The sequence below is a fragment of the Salmo salar genome, chromosome 03 (assembly GCF_965601325.2).
Source record: "Salmo salar chromosome 03, fSalSal1, whole genome shotgun sequence".
NCBI lineage: Eukaryota > Metazoa > Chordata > Actinopteri > Salmoniformes > Salmonidae > Salmo > Salmo salar.
Window position 1 is genome coordinate 53,129,306 of NC_138293.1, and position 22,808 is coordinate 53,152,113.

Below are 22,808 nucleotides of genomic sequence, written 5' to 3' on the forward strand. Positions count from 1 at the left end.
CCCTCCTCCACCTGTATTGTAATCATGTATTGTATTTACAGTATTGTGTCGTATATATGTATTGTAGTGGTCCCGTATGACTCAGTTAGTAAGAGCATGGCTTGCTAGCTATAGCTACATCAGAGTACCACAGTGGGTTTGATTCCCACTGGGGACACATACAAAAATGTGTGGACTTAACTGTTGTCACTTTCAGTGACAGACTTACCATTAGGCAGAAGAGGCAATTGCCTCACATCATCAAGAGGCATCGTAATCTTTAAAAAAAATAAGAATTTATCTGCTTGAGGCCCCCCCCATGCTCCACATGAGGCCCCCCAACCCCCTCTGAAAAACAAACTGCTGTCGTGGGATGCTTAGCTCATCGCTCTCATTCTGTCTTGCTTTAGCAGGTTGGTTCAGCAGCAGCAAAATCTGCTGGAAGCTTCAAAGTTGCAAATTAAATAGGAGAAAGATTTTTTTTTTCCTGGCCACTGTACCCAGGTTAATGAGGCCACATTGTTGACAAAAAAAGTCCTCCAAAAAAGTAAATGAATACATACAGCCAAATAATTCATAATATATCAATAATTTATTTCCATACATACACTACCGTTTCAAAGTTTGGGGTCACTTAGAAATGTCCTTGTTTTTTTTTAACCTCTTACATCTAGACGTTCCGCTAGCGGAACACCGCTCCAATATCCAATGATAGGCGTGGCGCGAAATACAAACTCCTCGAAAATCCGAAAACTTCAATTTTTTTCAAACATATGACTATTTTACAGCATTTTAAAGACAAGACTCTCCTTTATCTAACCACACTGTCCGATTTCAAAAAGGCTTTACAACGAAAGCAAAACATTAGATTATGTCAGGAGAGTACCCAGCCAGAAATAATCAGACACCCATTTTTCAAGCTAGCATATAATGTCACAAAAACCAAAACCACAGCTAAATGCAGCACTAACCTTTGATGATCTTCATCAGATGACACTCCTAGGACATTGTTATACAATACATGCATGTTTTGTTCAATCAAGTTCATATTTATATCAAAAACCAGCTTTTTACATTAGCATGTGACGTTCAGAACTAGCATTCCCACCGAACACTTCCGGTGAATTTACTAAATTACTCACGATAAACGTTCACAAAAAACACAACAATTATTTTAAGAATTATAGATACAGAACTCCTTTATGCAATCGCGGTGTCCGATTTTAAAATAGCTTTTCGGTGAAAGCACATTTTGCAATATTCTGAGTAGATAGCCCGGCCATCACAGGCTAGCTATTTTGACACCCACCAAGTTTGGTACTCACCAAACTCAGATTTACTATGAGAAAAATTGGATTACCTTTGCTGTTCTTCGTCAGAATGCACTCCCAGGACTTCTACTTCAACAACAAATGTTGGTTTGGTTCCAAATAATCTATAGTTATATCCAAATAGCGGCGTTTTGTTCGTGCGTTCAAGACACTATCCGAAGGGTAACGAAGGGTGTCGCGCCGGCGCGTTTCGTGACAAAAAAATTCTAAATATTCCATTACCGTACTTCGAAGCATGTCAAACGCTGTTTAAAATCATTTTTCTCGTAAAATAGCGATAATATTCCGACCGGGAGTCGTTGTTTTCGTTCAAATACTGAAAATGTAAAATGGCCTCTTCACGTGCACGCGCGCGCCCGTCTCATTGTTCTCAGATCAACCACTATCCAAATGCGCTACTGTTTTTCAGCCAGGGGCTGCAAAGTCATCATTCAACGTTCTGGCGCCTTCTGAGAGCCTATGGGAGCCTTAGAAAGTGTCACGTTACAGCAGAGATCCTCTGTTTTGGATAGAGATGACAAAGAAGGCCAAGAAATGGTCAGACAGGGTACTTCCTGTACAGAATCTTCTCAGGTTTTGGCCTGCCATTTGAGTTCTGTTATACTCACAGACACCATTCAAACAGTTTTAGAAACTTTGGAGTGTTTTCTATCCAAAGCAACTAATTATATGCATATTCTAGTTTCTGGGCAGGAGTAATAACCAGATTAAATCGGGTACGTTTTTTATCCGGACGTGAAAATACTGCCCCCTATCCATAACAAGTTATGAAAAGCAAATTTTTTGGTACATTAAAATAACATCAAATTGATCAGAAATACAGTGGAGACATTGTTAATGTTGTAAATGACTATTGTAGCTGGAAACGGCTGATTTGTTTATGTAATATCTATGTAGGAATACAGAGGCCCATTATCAGCAACTGTCACTCCTGTGTTCCAATGGCACGTTGTGTTAGCTAATCAAATCAAATTCAAATCAAATGTATTTATATAGCCCTTCATACATCAGCTGATATCTCAAAGTGCTGTACAGAAACCCAGCCTAAAACCCCAAACAGCAAGCAATGCATGTGAAAGAAGCACGGTGGCTAGGAAAAACTCCCTAGGAAAAACTCCCTAGAAAGGCCAAAAACCTAGGAAGAAACCTAGAGAGGAACCAGGCTATGAGGGGTGGCCAGTCCTCTTCTGGCTGTGCAGGGTGGATATTATAACAGAACATGGTCAAGATGTTAAAATGTTCATAAATGACCAGCATGGTCAAATAATAATAATCATAGTAGTTGTCGAGGGTGCAACAAGCACGTCCGGTGAACAGGTCAGGGTTCCATAGCCGCAGGCAGAACAGTTGCAGCAGCACGGCCAGGTGGACTGGGGACAGCAAGGAGTCATCATACCAGGTAGTCCTGAGGCATGGTCCTAGGGCTCAGGTCCTCCGAGAGAAAGACAGAAAGAGAGAATTAGAGAGCATATTTAAATTCACACAGGACACCGGATAAGACAAGAGAAATACTCCAGATGTAACAGACTGACCCTAGCCCCCCGACACATAAACTACTGCAGCATAAATACTGGAGGCTGAGACACTATGGATAATGGATTATCGATAATCCAAGTTTATAATTTTAAAAGGCTAATTGATCATTAGAAAACCCTTTTGCAATTATGTTAGCACAGCTGAAAACTGTTGTCCTGATTAAAGAAGCAATAAAACTGGCCTTCTTGTATCTGGAGCATCAGCATTTGTGGGTTCCATTACAGGCTCAAAATTGCCAGAAACAAAGAACTTTCTTCTGAAACTCGTCAGCCTATTCATGTTCTGAGAAATGAAGGCTATTCCATGCGAGAAATTGCCAAGAAACTGAAGGTCTCGTACAACGCTGTGTACTACTCCCTTCACAGAACAGAGCAAACTGGCTCTAACCACAATAGAAAGAGGAGTGGGAGGCCCCGGTGCACAACTGAGCAAGAGGACAAGCACATTAGAGTGTCTAGTTTGAGAAATAGACGCCTCACAAGTCCTCAACTGGCAGCTTCATTAAATAGTACACGCAAAACACCAGTCTCAACATAAACAGTGAAGAGGCGACTCCGGGATGCTGGCCTTCTAGTCAGAGTTCCTCTGTCCAGTGTCTGTGTTCTTTTGCCCATCTTAATCTTTTCATTTTATTGGCCAGTCTGAGCTATAGCTTTTTCTTTGCAACTCTGCCTAGAAGGCCAGCAATTACTTTATATGAACTGTATTGCAATGTGTATTTTTAGTTGAAACACTGACTAAGTTTGGTGAAAATGTTACTATGATTTTGAGTGTACTTAGTAATTGAAAATATGCTTAGTTTTGAAACAAATGCCTTTTTGAGGATCTGTTTTGAGTTTTGTACTAAGTGTTGTGAAAATGTACAACATTCTTCTGAAAATTGCACCAAAGAGATTGGTACTCCTGTGTTAGGGATTGGTTCAATTCAGTTATCTTTCCATGAATAGGACTTCACTTCAATTCCTGAATTGACCCCTAACCTGTCTTGTGATCCTGTGTTGAAGGGTGGACAGTGTCCTAAAGCAGATGGTAAAGATCCAGGACCACGACCGCAGGCTGAGAATACTAGAGACCGAGGTCAGTGTCAGCCTGCCACTGGTCACAGCATAGACACACGCACACACACACAGCCTTATATGCCCAGAGGCAATGAGTTTCAGTGGTCCTTAATTAATGGGGGGGATGGCTGTGTGTGTGTGTGTGTGTGTGTGTGTGTGTGGAGGAGCGGAGATATTGAGTCCTTACCCCATGATGCCTGTGCCTCTAGGTCCGCCACCTCAGTCGAATCCCCGGTCACCATCCGTTTTGGTTTAACTTTCCTTGTGGGTACCAGAAGTCCTCACAAAGATAGTAAAACAAGGAAAATTCGGACAAGTGTGGACAATTACTATTTTAGGGGTAAGGTTTAGGGTTAGAATTAAGGTTAGGCATAGTTTTAGATTTAGGGGTTAGGGAAAATAACTTCTCACTCCTTCTCTCCCCCATCCCCTCTCTCTTGTTCCAAGTTGGAGTATTGTTCTAGTGCCCTCTCCTGGATGGTGGACGCTCTCTCTCAGAGTAACTTGATAAAACCCACACATCCTCCGCCCATTCTCAGAGGTAAGGTTGCATACAGACATACACTGAGTGTACAAAACATTAGGAACAAATTCCTAATATTGAGTTGCACCCCCTTTTGCCCTCAGAACAGCCTCAATTTGTCGGGGCATGGACTCTACAAGGTGTCAAAAAAGTACCACAGGCATGCTGGCCCATATTGACTCATGCTTCCCACAGTTGTGTCAATTTGGCTGGATGTTCTTTGGGTGGTGGATCATTCTTGATAAACACGGGAAACTGTTGAGCAATTGAGCAGTTTTGTGTCAAGAACTGCAGCGTTGCAGTTCTTGACACACTCAAACCGGTGCAGCTGGCACCTACCATACCCCGTTCAAAGGCACTTACATATTTTGTCTTTCCTCTGAATGGCACACAATACGTCTCAATTGTCTCAAGGCTTAAAAATCCTTCTTTAACCTGTCTCTTCCCCTTCATCTACACTGACTGAAGTGTAGGTGACATCAATAAGGGATTCACCTGTTCAGCTTTCACCTGTTCAGTCTATGTTCCTAATCTTTTGTACCCTCAGTGGTTCTTCAATCAAAAGTTGCTTCTCGGTACGGTTTGTTATGGTGCATTACAGTGCTTGCCGTTAAGGCTTGTCCAAACCACCAGAGGGCATGTTTGAGCAAATATAGTCCAGTTACTAATCAGGGCATTTGAAGCTGAGCAGAGGTCATCATGCAATTGTGAATATACTTCATAATTTAAATTGAATTATATATTTTATATTATTATTAGGCTATCAAATACTATAATCTTCCAATTGTGAATTAAGTACTGGGCAGGAGTAGGCTACATTCAGTACAATGGCAATGACTATACACAGGCAAGAAAAGCAACGAATACTTCCTACTGTACAAATGTGACTCGTTCAGTCACATGCAGACCAATTGCTATGATTTTGTTGATGTCAAGGTTTGTCATAATATCCTCTTGAGGATACCCTAGGATAGGGGGCGCCACAGCGCATTTTGAAAAAAAATCGTTCCCATTTTCAACGGCCTACTAATCAAACTCAGAAGATAGGGCATGCATATACTTATTATATATGGATAGAAAACACTCTAAAGTTTCTAAAACTGTTTGAATGGTGTCTGTGAGTATAACAGAACTCATTTGGCAGGCAAAACCCTGAGACATTTTCTGACAGGAAGTGGATACCTGATGTGTTGTATTGAGTTTAAACCTATCCCATTGAAAAACACAGGGGTTTAGGAATATTTTGGCACTTCCTATTGCTTCCACTAGATGTCGCCAGTCCTTTCACAGTGGTTTGAGCCTTATAGAGTCAAAACTCAGTGAATGACAGGAGTTTGAAATTGGTCACAGGGGATGGGCCATCACCATTATGACGCCGGCGGCCATGTCTGCCCCCACCTTTGGAAACGGTTTTAAAGGCAATGAAATCATCCCCCTCGAATCTTATTGGCTCTCTTGGTGTTAGAGGCCCTGAACATTTATTTTATACAACGTTTGACATGTTTGAACGAACCTACATGCGCGAGGATTGCTTTCAGTATGAAGTGCAGAGCTGCGTTTGGAGAGAGCCATAGGACGCGCTACCAACATCAGGCTAATGGAACGTGAAGTATGGACTTTTTGACCGAAAATACATCTGTTGTGGACCTGGGATGCTTTCTGATGAAGACAACTAAAGGTAGGCGATTATTGACAATATTATTGAAGATGAGATGGTTCATACTGTTGCGTCCAAGATGGCGCCGAGCACTGTATATTAGCTGATTTTCTGAGTATCGCATCTCCTTTTATCGCAAAGTGTGATTACCCAGTAAAGTTAATTTAAAATCTGGTATGACGGGTGTTCTCAAGAGATATTCATCTATAAATGTTAGATTGACAATATACATTTAAAAAATCGTTATAGTATAGCAATTTATTGAAACGTAGCATTGTTTACCGGGACGCTTTTGAGGGGAAATTAGGTAGTCAACGTCAGACAGAGATGTAAAATGCTGTTTTTATATATAAATATGACCTTTATTGAACAAAAGAATGCATGCATTGTATAACATGATGTCCTAGGGGTGCCATCTGATGAAGTTTGTAAAAGGTTAGTGCTACATTTAGCTGTTTATTGATAATATGTGATGGAAGTGGTTGGTCGGAAAATGGCTATGAAGCTGCTTTTTACGATGGACTCATCTAATATAATCTAATGATTTGCTTTTCCTGTAAAACCTTTTTGAAATCGGACGACGTGGGTCGATTCAGGAGAGGTGTATCTATAAAAAAAAAAAAAAAATGATAATTGATAATGATAATTTTTTAATGCTAATTGGCGATATGATTTTTCGCTGGATTTTGATCCCGCTAACGGGATCAGATGCTCAAGAGGATATGCTATTTGCCAATCAAATATATTCCATTCTCCAGCTTGTTGGTGCTTGCTTCACTGCACAAATCATTTGACTTCTGCAGTTTGAGATGATGTATTCCCTTTTCTTTATGAAAAGATGTTGATACTGGCCTTTATTATTTACCATTTATTTCTAATATTAGCTTGATTAAATTGATTCATATTATGGTGTTTCTATTCCAAGAAAAGCAAAAATGCATTTAACAGTAGCCTATGTATCGCCTACCTAAAACATTCCATAGAAATATGGGCAGAATATTGTATAAAATATTTGGATGGTTAAAGGCCGACATTTGGTTGCTTCAATTAAAAAACACTCTTTGTAAACATGACTATAGAAATGGAAACATTGTGATTTTAGTGTGCTGGCTGGGGAACTTGTTTAAACCCCCACTGATTACAGTGGCCTATGATAGAAACAGTAGATAAATTAGCTAGCTCAAACTAAACAATCACATGTGACTTTTCCATACAAATTCTACATATTTACATTTACATTTAAGTCATCTAGCAGACGCTCTTATCCAGAGCGACTTACAAAATGGTGCATTCACCTTATGATATCCAGTGGAACAACCACTTTACAATAGTGCATCTATTGGGGGGGGGGGGGGGGGGTTAGAAGGATTACTTTATCCTATCCTAGGTATTCCTTAAAGAGGTGGGGTTTCAGGTGTCTCCGGAAGGTGGTGATTGACTCCGCTGTCCTGGCGTCGTGAGGGAGCTTATTCCACCATTGGGGTGCCAGAGCAGCGAACAGTTTTGACTGGGCTGAGCGGGAACTGTGCTTCCTCAGAGGTAGGGGGGCCAGCAGGCCAGTGGTGGATGAACGCAGTGCCCTTGTTTGGGTGTAGGGCCTGATCAGAGCCTGAAGGTATGGAGGTGCCGTTCCCTTCACAGCTCCGTAGGCAATCACCATGGTCTTGTAGCGGATGCGAGCTTCAACTGGAAGCCAGTGGAGAGAGCGGAGGAGCGGGGTGACGTGAGAGAACTTGGGAAGGTTGAACACCAGACGGGCTGCGGCGTTCTGGATGAGTTGTAGGGGTTTAATGGCACATGCAGGGAGCCCAGCCAACAGCGAGTTGCAGTAATCCAGACGGGAGATGACAAGTGCCTGGATTAGGACCTGCGCCGCTTCCTGTGTGAGGCAGGGTCGTACTCTGCGAATATTGTGGAGCATGAACCTACAGGATCGGGTCACCGCCTTGATGTTAGTGGAGAACGACAGGGTGTTGTCCAGGATCACGCCAAGGTTCTTAGCACTCTGGGAGGAGGACACAAGGGAGTTGTCAACCGTGATGGCGAGATCATGGAACGGGCAGTCCTTCCCCGGGAGGAAGAGCAGCTCCGTCTTGCCGAGGTTCAGCTTGAGCTGGTGATCCGTCATCCACACTGATATGTCTGACAGACATGCAGAGATGCGATTCGCCGCCTGGTTATCAGAAGGGGGAAAGGAGAAGATTAATTGTGTGTCGTCTGCATAGCAATGATAGGAGAGACCATGTGAGGATATGACAGAGCCAAGTGACTTGGTGTATAGCGAGAATAGGAGAGGGCCTAGAACAGAGCCCTGGGGGACACCAGTGGTGAGAGCGCATGGTGTGGAGACAGATTCTCACCACGCCACCTGGTAGGAGCGACCTGTCAGGTAGGACGCAATCCAAGCGTGGGCCGCGCCGGAGATGCCCAACTCGGAGAGGGTGGAGAGGAGGATCTGATGGTTCACAGTATCAAAAGCAGCAGATAGGTCTAGAAGTATGAGAGCAGAGGAGAGAGAGTTAGCTTTAGCAGTGCGGAGAGCCTCCGTGACACAGAGAAGAGCAGTCTCAGTTGAATGCACAGTCTTGAAACCTGACTGATTAGGATCAAGAAGGTCATTCTGAGAGAGATAGCAGGAGAGCTGGCCAAGGACGGCACGTTCAAGAGTTTTGGAGAGAAAAGAAAGAAGGGATACTGGTCTGTAGTTGTTGACATCGGAGGGATCGAGTGTAGGTTTTTTCAGAAGGGGTGCAACTCTCGCTCTCTTGAAGACGGAAGGGACGTAGCCAGCGGTCAAGGATGAGTTGATGAGCGAGGTGAGGAAGGGGAGAAGGTCTCCGGAAATGGTCTGGAGAAGAGAGGAGGGGATAGGGTCAAGTGGGCAGGTTGTTGGGCGGCCGGCCGTCACAAGACGCGAGATTTCATCTGGAGAGAGAGGGGAGAAAGAGGTCAAAGCACAGGGTAGGGCAGTGTGAGCAGGACCAGCGGTGTCGTTTGACTTAGCAAACGAGGATCGGATATCGTCAACCTTCTTTTCAAAATGGTTGACGAAGTCATCCGCAGAGGGGGGGGAGGGGAAGGAGGATTCAGGAGGGAGGAGAAGGTAGCAAAGAGCTTCCTAGGGTTAGAGGCAGATGCTTGGAATTTAGAGTGGTAGAAAGTGGCTTTAGCAGCAGAGACAGAAGAGGAGAATGTAGAGAGGAGTGAGTGAAAGGATGCCAGGTCCGCAGGGAGGCGAGTTTTCCTCCATTTCCGCTCGGCTGCCCGGAGCCCTGTTCTGTGATTGATATACATACACAAACACATTCCATGAATCTAGAAAAACTCACTGCTTTTTTGGGAACCAACGGAGCCTGTTGTCCAGCTCCTTGTCCACTGATCTTCAGTTGGTTGTCGGCATGGTTGTATGCGCTGCAAACACATATTTATGTTTTTAATACACAATTATCAATTTTATTACACAGTAGGTCTACACATTGATTGGCTATGTACTGTTTTATGCATCGAAATCAAAATACCTTTTAGTTTAAATAAAAACATGTTTTTAGAAATTCTTGCAAATTTATTGCAATTGAAACACAGAAATATCCACATTTACATAAGTATTCACACCCCTTTTCTAGGACACTCCAAATTGAGCTCAGGTGCATCCAATTTCCTATGAGCATCCTTGAGATGTCACTACAACTTGATTGGAGTCCACCTGTGGCCAATTAAATTGTTTGGACATGATTTATAAAGAAACATACTTACAGTATATAAGGGTCCACAGTTGACAGTGCATGTCAGAGCAGAAACTATACCATGAAGTCCAAGGAACTGTCCACAGATCTCCGAGATTTGTGATGAGGCATACAGCGCATTCAGAAAGTATTCAGACCCCTTGACTTTTTCCACATTATTACGTTACAGCCTTATTCTAAAATTGATTAAATATATTTTTTTCCTCATCAAATCTACACACAATACCCCATAATGACAAAGCGATACAAACATTTTTTTTTTGCAAATGTATTAAATATGAGAAACATATACCTTATTTACATAAGTATTCAGACCCTTTGCTATGAGACTCGAAATTTAGCTCAGGTGCATCTTGTTTCCATTGATCATCTTTGAGACGTTTCTACAACTTGATTGGAGTCCACCTGTGGTAAATTCAATTGTTTGGACATGATTTTGAAAGGCACACACCTGTCTATATAAGGTCCCACAGTTGACAGTGCATGTCAGAACAGAAACCAAGCCATGAGGTCAAAGGAATTGTCCGTAGAGCTCCGAGACAGGATTGCGTCAGCACAGATCTGGGGAAGGGTACCAAAAAATGGCTGCAGCATTGAAGGTCCCCAAGAACACAGTGGCCTCCCTCATTCTTAAATGGTAGTTTGGAACCACCAAGACTCTTCCTAGAGCTGGCCGCCCGGCCAAACTGAGCAATCGGGGTAGAAGGGCCTTGGTCAGGGGGGTGACCTCTGTGGAGATGGGAGAGCCTTCAAGAAGGACAACATTTCTGCAGCTCTCCATCAATCAAGCCTTTATGGTAGAGTGGCCAGATGGAAACCACTCCTCAGTTAAAGGCACATGACAGCCGGCTTGGAGTTTGCCAAAAGGCACCTAAAGGACTCTCAGACCATGAAACAAGATTGTCTGGTCTTATGAACCAAGATTGAACAATTTGGCCTGAATGCCAAGCGTCACATCTGGAGGAAACCTGACACCATCCCTACGGTGAAGCATGGTGGTGGCAGCAGCATCATGCTGTGGGGATATTTTTCAGCGGCAGGGACTGGGAGTCTAGTCAGGGTCGAGGGAAAGATGAATGGAGCAAAGCACAGAGAGTTCCTTGATGAAAACCTGCTCCAGAGTGCTCAGGACCTCAGACTGGGGTGAAGGTTCACCTTCCAACAGGACAACGACCCTAAGCACCCAGCTAAGACAACGCAGGGGTGGCTTTGGGACAAGTCTCTGAATGTCCTTAAGTGAACCCGATCGATGTGAGATTTCCTGTTTTTTTTTTATTTTAGAAATGTAAAAATATTCACACATTTTCGCTTTGTCATTATGGGGTATTTTGTGTAGATTGATGAGGAAAATGTTTAATTTAATCAATTTTAGAATGAGGCTGTAACGTAACAAAACGTGGACAAAGTCAAGGGGTCTGAATACTTTCCGAATGCCCTGTATGTATCCTTTGTCACACTAATGTAAAGTGTGAAAAACAATAACAGGCTGACTACACCGCTCGCGTCGCATGCACGAGCGTTGCAAAATAAATTTAGAAATCTATGTTTTTCAATTATTGCACTCACACTGCTCGCGTGCGCTAATGAGCGTCTGCGTTGCCAAGGGCTAAAATAGAAGTCAGTTCTATTTCTGATGCAGATCGCGCTGCAAGTCCTGCTTCTCCTGTCTCCTCATTGGTTTCTAGAAGCAGGTACCCACGTGCCATCTCCTCATTGGTTATACCCACATGGGTGACTGAAAGACGAACAAAGTCAGTGGCGGTAATGCACCTAATTTATGAAAGTTGCCAATGGCAATATAAAGTCAAGAGAAGAAAAGCCTGGAAGGAGGATGACTAGAAACAATTCGGTTGACCTTTTATGTGTGGATTAATTGGCGGAGTAGAGGACCTTGTGCATTTCAGGTAAAATAACAACTCTATGTTTATATCCCAGGACAAATTAGCTAGCAGCAGCAAGCTAGCTAAAAATGACAAATTAGCTAGCAAGTGCAAGCTAGCTAGCTAAATTGCCATAAATGTTTAATGTTTTTCAACCTGTCCCAAAATTAATACAATTTGTTCAGAGTTTGTTTTGATATTTTAACCTGCGTGTCGTGATCGCGTTTGGTGTGGGGGGACAAAATACATTTATGCACGATGGCGCACGTGCGCAGCCGGTTTGGGTTCCGTGTAACACTGTTTGTGTTTGCCTGGCTGAGTGGATGAGCTGAGTTGTCATAACTCGCCCCCATTAGGCTACTTGCAATTTGGGTGGGTTGCGGGTGGATTGAATAAAGAGAAAACAATGCATAAAAAAATCCAGAAATGTACAATTCTTGTGCAATTTATATCTATTGGCTACACTGAGGTTTTTCTTTCATTATGTTTATCTGCCATTTCTGCATAAGCCTGAGCTTTAGGGCCTAACTGTCCGCGCTCCAAGTAGGCCTACATGTCAGTCGCCAAATGCTTTTGGGAAAAAGTTAGTCGATCCACCACATGTAATATTAATTCCTGCAGAATTAAGCATTTCTTGCTGTACACCCTCACAGAAAAAAGCACGTGTGAAATCATGTGGTTTTGGAACGCTTCACATGTGAGATTTCACGTGAAAACAAAAATTTGTCGTTATGATTCTCACAGTGACTTTAGTGCTTTCAACTTACATTGTGTATGTTTTTTTATACAGTAATTATTGAACTTACCTGGGATTTTAACTCTCAAACTCTTGGTTCACCGCGTTCTGATCTTTCTGCTACACCACCACACCTGTGTTAATAACTGAATTCACCTGTATTCCTATTCCTATTCTTAAAATAATCAATTAGAAATATTATATTTATCCTAGTTATTCAGGAGTAACATTAAAACAGAATAATATGCCTCACCAACATTAGACAACTACACAGAAAACCCTCAAATTACTGAAATAAGTCAATTAAATCAATGATGAGAGAATAGTCAGAAACTGATAACTAAAATAGCAGCACAGATGGAACTATTTTGCTAAGTGCAGAGATGTATTATAGGTAATGAATATGTATAGGAATGTTACAGACTTTGTGGCGCTGCAGAAAGATCAGTGCATCTCAAATCCAAAGGTTATGTGTTCAAATGCCAGGTGGGGTCATACTTTAGCTGAACAGTGTTCCACTAACTTTAAAACCACCATACCATTTCATTACTTTACTTAAAATGGTTTGGGATGGTGTAAGAACAACTGGGACCATTGTGACGTCCTGACAACTGGTAAATCAAACTCTTACAACATCCCAAACCATGTTTTTACATTTTAAGTGTTCCAAAACCCTGTTTTGGGGGGAAATTATACACCAATTTGACCTGGGAACAGGAGTGGAGAAATTATTTCTTTCTTTCAGCATCTTGAGAGAATGTGAATGCGTGGTTAGAGACCGAGTTTGAAGGTGCTGCTTGTAAAGCTGATTGTACGTGAAAGAAGTAGAGATGACAAGAAACTATACTGATGTCAACTAGATTGAAGCATTAATTCTGTTGAGCAAGTGTTTATTTGGTCTTCTAAAGCAACACATAATGACAGAAGAGTAGCTGCATGTTATCTAATTATAGCGGTTGACAAACAAATAGCCTACCAAGATGTGAGCTGTTGTGTGTGGGGAAGAGGAATTCAATCACCCTCTTTATCCTCTTCAAGTCGTTCTCCTCATCATTCAGTTAACTCAAATTAAATGTTGAAGTCACATTATCTATCTATCTATCTATCTATCTATCTATCTATCTATCTATCTATCTATCTATCTATCTATCTATCTATCTATCTATCTATCTATCTATCTATCTATCTATCTATCTATCTATCTATCTATCTATCTATCTATCTATCTATCTATCTATCAATCATCCATTGACGTCATTCATTCAGTAATGAGACACATTAGCGCGAACATGACAGCGTGGTACCAACGGCCAGCGATTAGAAATGTAACAACCCCCATTTTAAAAATTCTCACAACTGAGTAAATACACCTATTTAGAAAAAGCCAGGGAAGAAGGAGGATAACATTTATTTAAATTACAAAATCAAAATGGCAGTTGGAACTCTTCAGAAACCACCGGCAAAGTTATTAGCTAAATACTCTTGGCTTTCAGCTGTTAGGATACCAGAAGGCAAAAATTATGTTTCTATGTTACACTTTTACACAACTATTTGTTTATATGGAAATGTTGTATATTATAATCCACATCTACATTGAAACAAAAAAATAGCCCTTTCTATATAATTCTTATTCGTGCTTATGAATTTACCATGTTAAATTTGACTGCACTATTTAATTCATTCCAAGTTAGCTCACTGATTTGAGGGTTTGTTAAGAAGAGAGAGAACAGAGAAAGAAATTGATTAAATTGAGATGTTTAGACACTGGCTTACACACAATACCACATAATGCCAAAGTGGTATTAGGTTTTTAGAATTTTTTACAAATTCATTAAAAATGAAAAGCTGAAATGTCTTGAGTCAATAAGAATTCAACCCCTTTGTTATGGCAAAGTCTAAATAAATTCAAGAGTAAAAATGTGCATAACAAATCACATAAATTCCATAGACTCACTATTTTTGCAATAATAGTGTTTAACATGATTTTTGAATGACTACCTCATCTCTGTACCCCACACATACAATTATCTGTAAGGTCCCTCAGTCGAGCAGTGAATTTCAAATACAGATTCAACCACAAAGACAAGGGAGGTTTTCCAACTCCTTGCAAAGAAGGGCACTAGTAACGTGTACGCTGGGAGTCGGGAAACAAGTACAGGGAGTGCAAATGTAATAATAAATAGAACATAGTACAAAACACAAAAAGCGTACAGACATGAAACAGAGTCAATAACGCCTGAGGAAAGAACCAAAGGGAGTGACAGATATAGGGGAGGTAATCAGGAAGCTGATGAGTCCAGGTAAGTCTCATGAGGCACAGATGTGAGTAATGATGGTGACAGGTGTGTGTAGTAATGAGTAAACTGGCGACAATAGCGCCAGAGAGGAGGACCCCATCCCTGACGTGCGGCTCCAGCCGCAGGATGCCGACCAGAGGGATGGTCCTGAGGGACCAGGAGCGGGCCAATCGCTTCTGCTGAGGTGCGGGAACCTGTAGAGCCAGCTGAGGCTCGGGAACCAGTAGAGCCAGCTGAGGTGCGGGAACCTGTCGAGGCATGGGAGCCCGACGAGCCAACCGAGGCTTGAGAACCTGTTGAGACAGCCGAGGCATGGAAGCCTGACGAGCTAGCTGAGGCATCCCCGGTAGCGTCGGCAATGAAAGCCTGACAAGACAACCGAGGCTTGTGAACCTATCGAGCCAGCTGAGGCATGGAAGCCTGACGAGCCAGGTGAGGCATCCCCGGTTGCTTCGGCAGCTGCCCTTGGACCCCACGTCACCAGTAAAAAATCCCTGTTGCTTCCCTTTGGTGAGGCGTTATTCTGTAATGTGTACACTGGGAGTCAGGAAGCAAGTACAGGGAGTGCAAATTTAATAATAAGTAGCTGGCTTATCAGGATCCCATGCCTCAGCCGACACGTCGCTACGTGCACCTGTGCTTCATGAGACTCACCTGGACTCCATCCCCTTCCTGATTTCCTCCTCTATATCTATCACTCCCTTTAGTTCTTTCCCCAGGCGTTATTGATTCTGTTCCTGTGTTTTACATCTGTACGCTACTCGTTTTTCTTGTTTTTGATCCATGTTTGCTTATTAATTAAATTCACTCTGTGTACTTGCGTCCCGATTTATTAGTGCACACGTTACAGCACCTATTGGTAGATGGGTAAAAAAAATCAGACATTGAATATCTCTTTGAGCGTTGTGAAGTTATTAGTTACACTTTGGATGGCGTCACCTAACTCAGTTGCCGGAGAAGAAGGAAACCGCTCAGGGATTTCACCATGAGGCCAATGGTGACTTTAAAACAGCTACAAAGTTTAATGGCTGTGATGGGAGAAAACTGAGAATGGATCAACAACATTGTAGTTACTCCACAATACTAACCTAATTGACAGAGTAAAAAGAAGGCTTCCGATAGGCTAATTAACATAATTTTAGTCAATTAGAGGTGTACCTGTGGATGTATTTCAAGGCCTACCTTCAAACTCAGTGCCTCTGCTTGACATCATGGGAAAATCAAAAGAAATCGGCCAAGACCTCAGAAAACATTTGTAGACCTCCACAACTCTGGTTCATCCTTGGGAGCAATTTCCAAATGCCTGAAGGTACCACGTTCATCTGTACAAACAATAGTACGCAAGTATAAACACCATGGGACCACGCAGCTGTCATACCGCTCAGGAAGGAGACGCGTTCTGTCTCCTAGAGATTAACGTACTTTGGTGTGAAAAGTGCAATTAAAATCCCAGAACAACAGCAAAGGACCTTGTGAAGATGCTGGAGGAAACAGGTACAAAAGTATCTATATCCACAGTAAACGAGTCCTATATCGACATAACCTGAAAGGCCGCTCACCAAGGAAGAAGCCACTGCTCCAAAACCGCCATACAAAAGCCAGACTACGGTTTGCAACTACACACGGGGACAAAGATTGTAATTTTTGGAGAAATGTCCTCTGGTCTGATAAAATAAAAATATAACTGTTTGGCCATAATGACCATCGTTGTGTTTGGAGGAAAAAGGGGAGGCTTGAAAGCCAAAGAACATCCCAACCGTGAAGCACGGTGGTGGCAGCATCATGTTGTGGGGGTGCTTTGCTGCAGGAGGGACTGGCATACTTCACAAAATAGATGGCATCATGAGGTAGGGAAAAAGATGTGGATATATTGAAACAACATCTCAAGACATCAGTCAGGAAGTTAAAGCTTGGTCGCAAATGGGTCTTCCAAATGGACAATGACCCCAAGCATACTTCCAAAGTTGTGGCAAAATGGCTTAAGGACAACAAAGTCAAGGTATTGGAGTAGCGTTCACAAAGCCCTGACCTCAATCCTATAGACAATTTGTGGGCAGTACTGAACAAGTGTGTGCGTGCAAAGAGGCCTACAAACCTGACTCAGTTACATCAGCTCTGTCAGGAGGAATGGGCCAAAATTCACCCAACTTATTGTGGGAAGCTTGTGGAATGCTACCGAAATGTTTACATCCAAGTTAAACAATTTAAAGGCAATGCTACCAAATACTAATTAAGCGTATGCAAACTTCTGACCCACTGGGAATGTGATGAAAGAAATAAAAGCTGAAATCAATCATTCTCTCTACTATTATTCTGACATTTCACATTCTTAAAATAAAGTGGTGATCCTAACTGACCTAAAACAGGGAATTTTTATTAGGATTAAATCTCAGGAATTGGGAAAAACTGAGTTTAAATGTATTTGGCTAAGGTGTATGTAAACTTCCGACTTCAACTGTATGTTCTATTTCTATGTAAGCCTCCTTCCTTCTACATCAGAGACCTTTCCAGTCTTTTAATATAACAATTTTTAAATTAACTTTATTGATCCCCAGTAAATGTTATTACTTGGTTTTATGTACTCCAGTTTCCGTTGTGTTTTCTCTTTCAGATCTGACCCCTCTTTCTCCAACTAACTGACCCATGTCTGATGGAGAATAGTGAAATCTAGACACACGTGCACACACACCTACAGTCACTGTCACTCAGTGCCAAAAAATGTCAAGAAATGCCAAAGACGGACTCGATGCTCATTCATCAATCATTTCAATGTCGTTTTTAAACTTTGATCATTTCAACTGCTGCCATTTTGTATGTGTACCATTGTTGCTCTTCTATGTTACACTTTGTTGTTCCTATGTTCAATAAATCCTGTTCCTGTGGGTTATAGAATGAATGGACAATCTGTTCCTAATGTAATATGTACAGACATTGTAAAGGTAAAATATTATCATTTGACATGACCAAGTACAAACACATGAAAGTTTTTTGTTATTTTCATTGAATGCTTAATTTTGGTTGTCAGTTAACATAGCATTGATCTGTATTGCCAAAGAGCTCTAATTTTGTTTAATTGCTCCACAGAGCATTTCCCCAAGGATTACGGCTTGTTTAGGTGGGTTTTTGAGGAGTTCAATCAGGCTTTCTTGTGTCTCCTTCAGCTATATTAACAGAGGGGCTAGTCTGTATTAAAGCAGGCATAGGGTTATCTGAAGTTATTGGTACTCTGTTTGTGGTCAACATTTGCGGACTCTTTGCCAAGGTCCCTGGCCAAACAGGTGAGAGCAGAGCAGACTGAGCATACGTTAGACTTCCCCCAAGTCGCTGGACGCAGGGCCTAGGGTGAGAACTGGGCACACTGCTCTGTTGAGGGGCTCAGTATAGCTTCCTCCGTTTGGATGAGGCCCCTGCAGCAAAAGTGGAGCCGCCGCAGGTGGCCGGAGTGGCTGACAATTTAGTTAATAATGGCAGCCTGCTGTACCCTGGTTGGCCTTCAACTTGAGATACTCAATGGGGGGGGGGGGCAGCACTGGCATACTGTAGCCTGCAACATCCGCCTAGAGTAGCTCAAACTGTGCATGCAATGTTTGCAAAAACTCCTTCCAGTGACGTGCAGGCTGTTATGAAAAGACAAATAAAAAATCTAATTATACAAACACATTTTCCCCCCAAAAAATTGTTCATGTTTTTTTCTTAATGATTTAGCTGGTTTTATGATTCAAAATCAGTTTTACATTGCCGATCGCAGTGCTTACCTTCCCCTTCATTGAAATGTTCCTGACTCCAGTCACTGTTGATGGACATGTCAGGCATAGGGCTTTGCTGCTTTCTCTATGACGCTAGCTTCATTAGTTTAACAAGAGAATGTGCTAGGCTAGTTTGTTTGTTTAAACCTGAGTGTGACTGAGGGGGGTTTTCACACCAAATTGGATTGGTGCGGTTTTTCTGAACTCTGGTGCATTTGCCCCCTTCGTTTGGTTAGCTTGGACTGGTGTGAACACTATCTGCAAACGACGCACCATGGTTCGCTCAAAAAAGGGTAGTCTGATTCAATTCGTACCATGGTGGTTTCTCTGCAGGTGAGAATGCATTCCAGACCAAACACAGGAAAAGAACCAGAGTCTTGCACTATTATTGGTCGTTTGACTGCGAGCATTTGATGAAATGCAAGTAGCATCATAACTTGAGATCTCTGAAACATGTTCTGAGTAGCAGGGCATTTATGAGCGCATTCTATGCAGATTTGGGGAGATGGGGCTATACTGGGGATATATGCTACTGGATATAGGCGATTCACTTCGCAGTTAATCGGCTATCGCACTGCCCCCCCCCCCCCCCCCCCGCGTGTTGTTGGAGGACCAAAGTGAAAGTAATATGAAGATTGGGACACAAGTGATGCTTGATGATAACCATAAATGGATTTAACTCAGGGGCTGACAAAAAATGTATAAAAATTGTCCCTAGCAATTCAGGCACACCAGCCCCCTTTAGAATGGGCAAAATGAGTGACCTAAGTGACTTATAGCGTGGTATGATTGTTGGTTCTAGGAGCAGCAGTTCCAGTATCTCAGAAACGGCCGTCCTCCTGGGATTTTCACCACAACAGTGTCTAGGGTTTACCGAGAAGGGTGCGACAAACAAAAAACATTCAGTCAGCGGCAGTCCTGTGGGCCAAAAAAGCTTGTTGATGAGAGAGGTCGAAGAAGAATGGAAATAATTGTGCAACCTAACAGGCAGACCACAAACAGGCAAATAATGGTGCAGTACAACAGTGTTGTGCAGAACGGCATCTCGGAACACACAACTCGTTGGTCCTTGTCACGGGTGGGCTATTGCAGAAGACGACGACCACACCGGGTTCCACTCCTATCAGCTACAAACAAGAAGACGCAGCTCCAGTAGGTACATGATCACCAACACTGGACAACTGAGGAGTGGAAAAACATTGCCTGGTCCAACGAATACTTGTGCCTTTTGCTGATGTCAGAGTCAGGATTTGGTGTAAGCTGCATGAGTCCATGGCCCCATCCTTCCTGGTGTCAACGGTACAGGCTGATGGTGGTGTATAATATAGAGCCAAACTGGCAGTACATGTATCAGTGTGTGTCTCTCTCTCTGTTTTCTCCCTATGCCCACTACACATGACTGCTGCAATTGCAGCTGCATTACTGGGACCAGAAGACCAGGGGACTACACTGCCTGTGCTGGGCCCAGCAACTCCTTTCCCCTTAGGGTAAAACTTTATTTTAAGGCTCCTTACTAGGGCTGTGGTGGCTATTACATTTTGTCAGCCGGAGACTGTCAAGCAAATAACTGCCGGTCTCACGGTAATTTACGGTTAATTAACATAAACACACTTAGCATCTCCTGGCTTCCACGCAAAGCCTACAAGCCACTGATGCAGACCTTTGGAACATCTACATTTTAAAAAGTTTAATAAATCCATTTAATATGGCCTACACCATCACGATAAATCCGTTCTTTATTTTAGACCGGTCCGAACAGAATAGCATACTCTAAGTTGTCCTTATGTTAGGCCATGATCTGGCTATGCCATTATGGCTGTGGGCTACACTAGTTCATTTAGCAGACAATGCTCCCTAAAAAAATCCTGCGGGCGTCCTTATCGAATTCCCGAGGCGCATATTGGAGATGTTCTAAAAACTGTCCACATTTACTTTTCGTCAGCCAACAAGATGAGTAGTCGTAATGGACAACAAAAGCCCTAGCCTATGTCAATCTACTATCCCCCATTGTACAAAAGTTGACCTATTCTATTGGTCAACTTGTCCTTCCTCGTGAGAAATAAATATTCCAAACATAGTCTGGGACAGTTGTGGGATGCAATAGATCTCAAATTAATACAACCAGTAGCATAAAAAAAAAACGTTTAAAAGCAATGAGGCTGATGCAACAGATCAGAACGTTTAGCTTAAAATGTTGATAAACTATTAAGATATTTTTTTCACATTATAAGCGCAGCCATGCCCACATGGCAGCAGGCTAAAAGCACGAATGTTCCAAAATACAATCAATTAGGGGAAAAACACCATTCCCAAAAGTGACCGCCAATGCAATTTATGCATGTATTGTTTTATTATAAAGGTGCATTTTTACTATTGTAAAGTGGTTGTTCCACTGGATATCATAAGGTGAATGCACCAATTTGTAAGTCGCTCTGGATAAGAGCGTCTGCGAAATGACGTAAATGTAAATGTAAAAAAAATGATCTTCCCTAAACTTCAAACTCACGCGCCACCTATGTGTGCCAGTTAGGCTCTACACCGGTTGTAAAGCAGATGTCTGTGCTTCATTTTAAGAAGTTATTTGGCCACTTTAGTTGTGATAATAACCTTATCAAAACATGTGCGCTATACCACGCTAGGCTAGGCTACATGAGGTGTGCGACTGTGATTCGAAAAAGTCGCAAAAAAAGGCATGCACTGTTTCTTGCCTTATTGCACACAAGCTGGGCATCAATCACAAACGATAATATAATATAAGTGATAGGCTAATATTGTCACCCATCAGACTATTCTTGATTTAATCTTGCCTTTACATATACTAATGTATGTGTGAAATTTGTTTTGATTCAGAATGGACCATTATCATGCGCCTGTCTTGAAACAGGGGCAGGGGGGGAAAAAATATAGGTAATCTATGCACTTAAATAGCAAATGGCTTTTCCCGTGGTTTATTTTCATGCCAGCCAGGTAGGCTATACTCCTGTTGTAAAGTGACACATTGTGCTTAATATTAGGAAAGTTGATAAATAAATAAATATATATAGTAGGCCTAGCCTATAGAAAGCTTATGGATCCTCCTCTTTTTAATAGAAGCCATCACTATTTTCTCTCACAATTGCATAGCCTATAGAAATGTTGTGCAACTTAAGCTCATGGGCTCTCATTAAGTGTTTGATTAGATTTTCGATTACATTTGCAATGACGTCAGAGTGATTAGAGGGACAATAGAGTGCTGAGTAACAGGCAGTTAGCAAGTTTGGTAGGCTACTAATGACCATCAGCAGCATCAGAGCTTGGAGAAGCCTAGTTACCATGACTAAACGGTCACGTGGGATTTGACTGTGGTCATGACTCATTAATGCCAGTGTGAAGGTAATACGGTCACTGTAACAGCCCTAGTCCTTACTAAACCATCTATAAAGCATTTATAAGGCATTTACAAACTGTTTGCTCACCATTTATTAATCCTTACTCCCACATTTGTAAATGTTTGTAAACTAGTTATTCACACATGTATATACAGTGCATTCGGAAAGTATCCATACCCCTTTACTTTTTCCACATTTTGTTACGTTACTGCCTTGTTCTAAAATGTATTAAAATAATTGTTTTCCTCATCAATCTACACGCAATACCCCATAATTTTTGCAAATGTATTAAAAATAAAAAACGAATACCTTATTTACATAAGTATTCAGACCCTTTGCTATGAGACTCGAAATTGAGCTCAGGTGGATCCTGTTTCCATTGATCATCCTTGAGATGCTTCTACAACTTGATTGGAGTCCACCTGTGGTAAATTCAATTGTTTGGACATGATTTGGAAAGGCACACATCTGTCTATATAAGGTCCCACAGTTGAAAGTGCATGTCAGAGCAGAAACCAAGCCATGAGGTCGAAGGAATTGTCCGTAGAGCTCCAAAACAGGATTGTGTTGAAGCACAGATCTGAGGAACGATACCAAAAAATTGTCTGCAGCATTGAAGGTCCCCAAGAACACAGTGGCCACCATCGTTCTTAAATGGAAGAAGTTTGGAACCACCAAGACTCTTCCTAGAGCTGGCCATCCTGCCAAACTGAGCAACTGGGGGTAAGGGCCTTGTTCAGGGACCAAGAACCAGATGGTCACTCTGACAGAGCTCCAGACTTATTTTGTAGAGATAGGAAAATCTTCCAGAAGGACAACCATCTCTATAGCACTCCACCAATCATTCCTTTATGGTAGAGTGGCCAGACGGAAGCCACTCCTCAGTAAAAGGTACGACAGCCTGCTTGGAGTTTGCCAAAAGGCAGCTAAAGGACTCTCAGACCATGAGAAACA

The 22,808-nt window shown here is 42.1% G+C and overlaps 1 protein-coding gene across 2 annotated transcripts in view; it reads left to right on the forward strand.

Moving 5' to 3' along the window:
* Nucleotides 1-17,632, forward strand: part of trpm4a (transient receptor potential cation channel, subfamily M, member 4a) — a 74,245-nt gene extending 56,613 nt beyond the window's left edge. For both annotated transcript variants that reach the window (XM_045716111.2, XM_014192262.3), the window contains exons 25-27: nt 3,851-3,923; nt 4,352-4,445; nt 17,352-17,632. In XM_045716111.2, coding sequence (XP_045572067.2) covers nt 3,851-3,923; nt 4,352-4,445; nt 17,352-17,380 — 196 coding nt within the window. In that variant the 3' untranslated portion in view covers nt 17,381-17,632. The remainder of the gene's footprint in view (nt 1-3,850; nt 3,924-4,351; nt 4,446-17,351) is intronic.
* The last annotated feature ends 5,176 nt before the right edge of the window (nt 17,633-22,808 follow it).